The sequence below is a fragment of the Pinus tabuliformis genome, chromosome J, assembly GCF_031772625.1.
Source record: "Pinus tabuliformis cultivar Carrire ecotype Pingquan chromosome J, CPIR1, whole genome shotgun sequence".
In the NCBI taxonomy this organism is placed as follows: Eukaryota; Viridiplantae; Streptophyta; class Pinopsida; order Pinales; family Pinaceae; genus Pinus; species Pinus tabuliformis.
In genome coordinates this window covers 1,093,965,332-1,093,974,177 of record NC_142295.1, presented here as the reverse complement: position 1 = coordinate 1,093,974,177, position 8,846 = coordinate 1,093,965,332, and the positions used below count along the sequence as shown (strand labels likewise).

Below are 8,846 nucleotides of genomic sequence, written 5' to 3'. Positions count from 1 at the left end.
ATCCAATGTACCAGTGGTGCAACGCGAGGAAGCTCTTTCCATTAATCCATGGCAGCAATTTGATTTTTTCTAAGTCCTCCTGACTTAGAAAATGGAAATTGTACCATCCCTTCAGGAGCCGAACGACAGTCGGCATGTAACCCAACATGGTTTTCCATTTTTCCCCACCCATTCTCTCATATCTGAATCACTAATATCAGCAAAATACCATCGGCCAACTAAAGCTCTCTTCTGTAAACTTGTAATTCTGTCAACAAGCACAACATTATCCAAAGAAAGAGCGGGTGGCGGGGAGGACGTTTTAATAGAACGTTGTTTGTTTTTAGAACGACGTCCCCATGCAGCATGTTCGCCACCCTACGAAGCATGTGATGCATGGAAGCCATGTGGCGGGCTAGCCTCACCCAAGATATTATGCCACGTATCCAGTGAGCGTGGGCCACACCGAATGCCCGAATCGACATTATGCTGAAGTAGCGACTCAGCGTCCATCGTGGCCCGGATAAGGGCCTCGTTGGCAGATGACTCAGAGAGATGGCCCACCATTTGGCGGAGGGTTGAAAGGACTCAATAGAATATTGTAAAAGGACGTCTGACAGCAATTAATGTAAGGAAATCCGACAGATGGATAGCAATGATATAGGATGAGAAAGGAAATAAATGAGGAAGGCCTCGGGAAGCGCTAATTTCATATTAAAGAAGTTTGAGAATGTTTACCAGGTGGGTGGTGAGTCCAGTATAAATCTCCTCATAGCAGTTTCCAGAAAACTTCACACAAAGTTTGAGAATGTTTGAGTTATGAGTACAAGAAAGTTTAGTTGACCAACATACAATCTCACGAGGTCTCACAACATATAATGTCCACTACAGCATATTCATTCATGTAAAAGCCGTGGTTACACCCTCCCCTGTTTCTTTCCGTAATGGCCGCTTCCTCTTCGAATTTGGACGACGATATTGTGGTTCTGGAGGTTCGATCTCCGGAAGCCTGTTTCGATGGTAGCGTCGGCATAGAGAGGCGAATTTCAGAAATCGATGCGTGGGAATTACAGAACGAGGAACTTTTCATTCCGCCAGAAAACGATAGAATTATGAAGATTCGCGTACATCGAAACAGGTCAGTCACTACATACACCGGAATACAACGCATTTGGATATACAACAAAGAAAGAGGGCGTTGTTTTGGTGGTCTAATTCACAAATATTTGCAGGCTCATTGAGCATTGTACATACTTTGGATCGCTTTTCGGAGGAGGCTTCAAGTAAGTGCCTTGTTTTCGCTCCGTTGGTTCAATTATGGTTATTATTATTTTTAAAATTTCAACTTCATTTTTTTAATTTTAACGTGAGGATGACATTTGTGTGGGTTATTGCTCTACCGGTGAGCTAATTGGCTTCACTTGGAGAGTGCTCCGGTCACTTGGATATCCATTAGATAAATTGAGAATAGTGACGATCGAAATTTAGTAGCTAACCGTGTGGGCTTCTCAACCCATGATGAGAATGTGTATGCGGAACTCCAAACTTAATAAGATTATGGGTGCTTGATAAGTATGTAGTTAGATTTGTGCCCTAAGTTTCATATAAGTCAAAATCAAAAGCCTTAAGTTTACCAGGACCACATACTTTCCCATAATATTTCTCTCAACTTGAGAAATCCATTTATCAAATTTCTACCGCATTTTGATGGGTTTGGAAGGTAAATGTCCTCTGATGCTTACCATGCATCTCTTGAAAGGTCTTTTCTACCTATTTTTGTATTTTTTTTTGAATTTTCAACAGAAACTCTACAGCTTATGCTCACTCATCGTTCTTTTGCCTTCGACACTCTCATATGCCTGGAAAGCCATGTTAAAAGGAGTTCGCAGAAGAAAATCCAAGCAATGGAGATATTTGCATCAAGCTATGGGTTGCCTGATTATCGCAGGACAGTGTTGCGTGCATATGACAAACTTGTATATGAGGTTTTGGGATGTTAGAAGTTATAGCCTTGTATCAAATGCGTCGATGTCCATTCAACTGTGTCAAACTGTCCATCCATGTGCGAGTAGATGGCACTTCCTTACAGATTCTTATTTATTAATATTTAGAGTGCGTGGATCGAAAGCTGCTTCATGTGTTATCTTGTCCAAGATAATAGCAGACAGGCCAAGATGAACCAAGGTTCCATGAACGAGAGAAAAGAAGCTTTGTTGTTTTCTGCCCAGTTATCATTTTCGAGAAAGGAATAAAAGCATGTAATCATTCCTTTGACTAGTCTTTCGCAAACTTGCTAGAAGTACACTGCAATATTTTCCTATAGACTTGAAGGAACTGGAAGCATAGTGTACAATACCAACATCTGGTGTGCTGGCTTTGATATGTCACAGAGCAAACAACCGTGTAGATACTCATTCACATTAGTTTGCATCCATGTCTAATACATGTACCTTTGCAAATTTGCCAATTCTCACTTACTCCAAAGTGTCCAACAACTTTGAGCTTCCTGCATGATCTCCAGCCCTCCAGCCCTGGACTTATTCGCTTAGCCTTCTACATGATCAGGATATATACCTGTTTATGAGGCTATCCTATTATTGTATCCTCTTCTACTTTATTTCATTTTAGCCTAGATTTATCTTTGACATTTTTCTAGGAGTTGCATTTGCACTCCCACATTGCACTTTTTTTTGGGTCAGGAAGAAAAAACGACAACTTCTATTATGAATAAAAGTGGGTTTGCACTCCCACATTTTACTTGTACTGGTAGTATCCTCCAGTCTCATTGACCTATTTATGGTCATTTTTTGGACATTAATAAAATGATCTTATCTTATCTTATTATCTTTATGCTTAGTTCTCTTTTTGGAACATATAGATTACTTAATCTACGCAACAATCCCCTACAAAATCATAGTCATTAAAGGATGTGGGTCATGTATGCTGTTACCATCTGAAATGCATGGTCCATTTTGTATTTTTGGAGGCACTCTTTTCAGCAACACTACACCAGGAGATGTGAACTTTAGGAGTTTGGTATGAGTCATGAGTAAGCTTTCGTATTCTTTAGGGCAGATCTACATATTTGGAGGCACAACTCACCACTAAGGGGTGTTGTTGACCTTTGCAGTGTTAACAAGGTGAATTGCATACTTACAGGAGAGTGCCTTTCACAAGAGATTGACAAGTGGCATATGTGCATGCGTTGAGAATGAATCAAAGGCATGGTTTGGAGGAGCATCCCTACTTCAGGAGGCATCTGAGTCTTATTTCATGGATAGAAATGGTCAAACTAGATGGATGAAGGAGTGCTTTGCATGGGAGGGTGCCGTATTGCATAAAAAGAGGATTTGAACCACAAAGCTTTGTCATAGGAGGAATGCTCTTTAAGGAAAGAAGACACTTGGCATCTTGGAGCAAGACTAAACACTAAATGAAGCTACTGGAGGAACGTTCCCTATTCCTTGAGTTTCTAGGTACTTCTAGATAATATTTCAATGATATTGTGTAAACATGAAAAGATACAAAAGAAGATTGAAGATCATTTGTAAAAGTGGAAGGAAAGAGGAGGAGAACCCCCCAAGAGGCCAAGTACATTGCTTATTTGTAGGTATCTGCGAGCTAGGGCAAATTGACTAGTTGGCGATCATCTTCTACCTCTCTCTTCTAAGATTTTCATTGGTGTGTAAGGTTGCTAATAGATATTTGCTGTTGTCATCCTCATGTTCATGGCTATTTATTCATCTTAGAGACAATTTTTGGTTTAAGGAGAAGGCTAGTGTTGTGGTTTTTGACACTCCTTACTTCATGATGTAAATCTGAAGTTTTATTAAGGAAAAGGTTGTATTTTATTCTATTTTCTGAAGGCTATATACTTTCCCCTTGAATTGATGGATATATTGTACATTGGTTGAGATCCATCTATGGTGGAATAATATCTTTTAATAGCATTTCATTTCAGCTGAATATGCTAATGGGATTCATTCAAATTTAGCAAGAGTATATCATTGATAGCATTGCTGATTTTCTTCTATTCTTCTTCAAACCCTCTCGTTCTCATTGCTCTGACCCCATAGGCCAAAGGTCAAGGTATTACTCTTCTCTATCCACCATCTTATTATAAAATCCAATAACAACCATTTCATTCCGAAAATCTGATTGTTATATCTGCACTTGAAGGACAGACTTCTAGTCTTCCAGGGAATTCACTGCTTGGTTTGAAAAGCACCAACCTAAAGTGTGGAGGATGACCATTGAGGGGACAAGGGGCAGTGTTCCCAAGTTGCTCTAGGGTTTGTATTTGATGGTTGGATTTTGAATACCTTTGAACTGCATATTTTAGAGGTGACATGTATTCTAAAAAACTTAAGTGCGTGGGTTTGAAATCTAGGTTGGTTGCATACATTTCTATATATTCCTTGTTCATGAAAGTATTTAACTTCATTAAAGTTGTCAATAAGATGAAGTTAGTTTTGAAAGGAAACCAACTATGTGGTTTTGTGTTCATTTCTTGTACTTCATTACCATGTTGAAATTCTACAGAAAATCCATCCACTTTGAATGTTTGCTTTTGTTGCAACTAGGATTGAGTTTGAAGGAATTGCAAACGGTTATGGTCTTATTGGATAGTCACTGTTTTCCTAGCAAAGAATGCCTTCAGTGCTTCATTGCCCAGATAATGTCCTACAACATTTTGTTTTACATTGGTTAGGTAATCCGTCAGTTTTGTAGTGCGAATTTCCTCCACATGTCTCACAATTAACAATTGAAATAGGCTTACTGCTAGCTAGAAAATTTATATATATAAATTGAATCTATTGTTTGACGAAGTTTAATGAAGATATGGTAGATTTAAAGCTTAATCACATAGAAGACTACAATGTGAAAAGGTTGTAGACTTGCAAAGTCGATGGTGCTGATCAAAGCTTGATCCACTCCACTCTTAAGTTTTCCCAAGCTTACAGTCGTGCCTTCTTGCCATACTAGAAGTACTCTCCTCCCCTCCAGATCCTCCCACCCCACAATTTCGACAGATGGGGTGGATGAATGATAGAGGACAATAAAACTCCACTCTCTGTAAATTTATGGTCATTTGTCGGACATTAATGAAATTATATAATCTTATGTGTTCCCTATCTTTCTCAAATTCCAACTCTTTGCAACTCTACGTGTCCTCAATCTTTCTCCCATTCCATAATTTTCCATAAGAAAGAAATCATCCCATCAATGAAAAATGGATCCTCTCCCTTTCTTTCCAAGAAAAAGCATAATATACCAGCAGAAGTTTATGAGTTGTGTGTTATTGACTTCTTGTTGCTACATCAATGTTACTCCCATTGTGTATTTATAGGCATCAACTTTGATTTCAAAAGGCAATTAGAGGTTTTGAAGACTTGGAATTAGTGAATCACAGATATTTTCCTTCAAACCTTTGACCACTTGTTCTTGAATCGTGGTCCATTGGATTGCATTGTCTCCTTTCGTTACTTCATTAACATGCATTGCAAACTTAAGGAACTGTTTCACAAACTTTTGTAGATAGTTTGCTACTCCCATAAACTGTAATATCCCGAAATAGAGATACTAGAAAAATAACAATATTTCCAAAACCGGGGCACAATGGAATCTGAAATTTTATTTGCATATAAAAATCAGAAATTAGAAATATGAAGATTACTTCCTGAAATAAACACAAATCTGTAACAGTCCTGAATTTTATCTGCAAATTGACCTCCAAGCCAGTTGAATGATTGCAGCCCAGAAAAGATGATTTGCTAGGGTCTCAGATACTGAAGCTCGTCCACTGAAACACACCCTGCTGACTAGGGAAGACCATATGTCTCTCTGAAACCAATGATACTTAAGGGTGTCAGACCTTAAGCCCAGAATTGCAGCAACATAAAATGGAAAACTCACGACATACAACTCACAGCTACCAAAGCGACCTTCTCCGTTTATCAACAATGGAAGTCAAATTATCCATGCAAGATTTTGTCTGCAACCCATGTGCATTAGTGAGACTCAAGTTGATGTGCAGGTGTGCCTTGTTGACTTGAGGATGACCCAAAGTAAAGTGTTCAATTGCCGGAGTTAAGAGAAGGTTTCAAGGAGGTGTACATTGTTAACTCACTAGCCTTCTTGGAGTTCTCTTCCATGCATTTCAGTTAACTGATGCAGAACTAGGATGAGATGGCCATTTTCAGGGCTATGGGAGTATGCTTGAGTTCAACTGAAGTAGAAGTGGAGAGAAGAAGCATGCGCTCAGTCTACTGGATATACTCCGGATCTAAGTCATCTCAAACTGCTGTGAAGTGGGAGAGAAAAGCGCATGCATGCACTATTGGCCTACACTCTCAATTATCTCCCCTTGCATGCATGCACTATTGTTAACTCCAAGAAAAGTGCCATCTCAGTCGATTTGCTATTAGTTTTCATGTTCTGAGTTGGGGACATTATAGTCCTCCCCACCCAAAGAATGATTTTCCTCAAGCATTTGTAGATCATGATGCTTAAGAATCTCCTCCCCTTCCCATGTTGCATCCTCCAAGGGCAATTTTTTCCATTTGATGAGATATTCAGAGATTACTTTATTCCTCAATTGTTTCTCCCTTACTTGCAGAATGGTCTTTGGAATAAGTATCAATTTACCTTCTTCATCCATGGGAGGTAATTCCGTTGAAGGAGTCACATGCTGCCCAAGAGCCTTTTTGAGGCATGATACATGAAATACATTGTGAATCTTGCTTGTAGAAGGCAACTCCAACTCATACGCTACTTCACCAATTCTCCTAATCACCTTGAAAGGCTTGTAAATTTGGGGTTTAATCTTTTCCTTACCACTGATCTTCATTGAAGATTGTCTATAAGGTTGAATATGCAAAAATACCATGTCTCCCACCTCAAAAAACCTCTCAATTCGATGACAATCAACATATTTCTTCTGCCGTTCTTGTGTAATCTAAATATTCTTCTTGAGTGTCTTGAGGATATCTTGGTTCTCTTTAGCTCACTCAAGAGCTTTTGGAGCTCTAGAATTAGAAAAGACCAAATCCACAAATGTAAAAGCTTCATAACCATACAAGGCTTTAAAAGGAGTCATGTCAATGCTCATGCGATATGTAGTATTGTAACAAAATTCTGCCAAATGTAACCATCTTACCATGCTTTTTGTTGTCTCGACACATAGTTCCTCAAGTAGCCTTCGACCTTGTTACCAAAAAATCTAGTAGGCCTTGGAGAGGGAAACCCTACAAGACAAAAGCTAGATAAAATGCTAACAATGAGGTAGAGACCCAATGTCACCTCAGCCAAAACTCCCTACTCTTTACAGACTTTCACTAATGGGAGGAGTCTCGATAGGAAGGAGATCACTTAAAATGATATGTTAGGTATGAGGCATAAAGTGATCCAGCTATAGCTCATTCAAGAGAGAGACTCAATAATGATTCAAGGCTTCAAAGCAACAAAATGTCTCAAAGTAAAGCCCTAGAAAAGAAGACACAAGACGTAGGGTTTTGAGATTTTTCAATGGTGATAGGTATTCACAAGGTCAAGGCCCAAGGGGAAGGGTTTCTTACAATGATATTCAACTAAGCCAAGGCTCATGAAACCCTCAAGAAAGTCCTCAAGCTGAGGGAAAAAGAGACTAGGGTTTCCCTCTTGGAACAACGCCTAGGGCAAGAGGTTTTATGGATGCAATTTGAGTGCATGCCCACCAAACTTAGAGGTTAGGTAGCCTAGACTCTAAGCTTGATGTTTAGTCTCTCAAATCACCAAAAAGCTTCCTCCCTAAAATTTTGCAACAAGCCCTAGATTTTCGCCCTAGCCTTAAAAGGACCGATTTTAGGGGAGAAAATTATGGAGAAAATATAGAATTGGTTACCAATGACTTGGACTAGTGCCTTGTCTTTTAGGCATATGGAGTCAAGGATGAAATAGATAAGCTAGATCCTTCCTAAGGAGGCTAAAAATTGACACCCTAGGTATCAACTTTTAACATTTACCACTTCAAAAGAAAATAGAGTTTGATGGAGAGATTAAAGATTTCCTCCTCTAGGAACATTCATTACATGTTGTACAATGAATAACATATGCAATACTCAACTAGATAGCCTTTCAAAATTAATTTTCAACAATTAAGGCACAAAATAGCATAACCTAGAAGCAACAATTCCATACATTAGACAATTTCAAGATAGAAAATATTCAACAATAAGCACTTACAAGACAACATGTAGTATATCCATCCATTATCCAAAGAAGTAGCTCCAAAGACAATAAAAAATAACTTCCAAATATCGAAATGCATCCAATAGATTTTCAATAGCCAAGAAGGAACAAGTGTGAAAATTCTCTGAGAGGTCAAATTCCAAGTGTGATGATGATGAGAGACTCAAATGATCTCTCAAGAGTCATCTATTTATACATGTCCAATAAAGTCTAATATTAGCTTAAAGCCCCTCTTAGTTGTCAAATGGAGGGCAAGACTAAGTGTGGTTACAAGGCAACCACATAGCCAATGTAAAATCATAAAAATAAACGCACAAGAGAGCCAAAATGCTGATGTCATCACTGCGTGGGCCTCTTGGAGGAATGTGTTGAGCCTTCTTTGTGCCAATGCGAGGAAGAGGGCTCCTAAGATCATCCTCTAGGGTTTGGCCACTAGACATCCATGCAAATCATTGAGTGGACCCCAATTTTGTGTTTGGGGCACAAAATGGGTCTCATGGGTCTCCTTATGATAGAATAGTATGTATATGCTCCAACGTTGAGGTCAGAACATGGTGCTAGCACTCCCATGTCTCAAGGGGTAAGACAAACCTCATCTGGGCCTCTGATCAGTTGCCAAAACCCATATATACTGCTAG

At 39.1% G+C, this 8,846-nt stretch overlaps 1 protein-coding gene across 4 annotated transcripts in view; it reads left to right on the top strand.

Annotated features, from left to right (window-relative positions):
* The first annotated feature begins 625 nt into the window (after positions 1 to 625).
* Positions 626 to 8,846, top strand: part of LOC149230846 (ubiquitin-protein ligase) — a 439,935-nt gene continuing 431,714 nt past the window's right edge. For 2 of the 4 annotated variants that reach the window (XR_016248031.1, XM_089379065.1), the window contains exons 1-2: positions 626 to 1,117; positions 1,212 to 1,262. Coding sequence is in view for 3 of the 4 variants with exons in the window: in XM_089379065.1 (XP_089235191.1) it covers positions 924 to 1,117; positions 1,212 to 1,262 (245 nt within the window). In the remaining variant the exon portion in view is untranslated. The remainder of the gene's footprint in view (positions 1,118 to 1,211; positions 1,263 to 8,846) is intronic. The other 2 variants (XM_089379067.1, XM_089379068.1) reach the window with 1 other exon arrangement.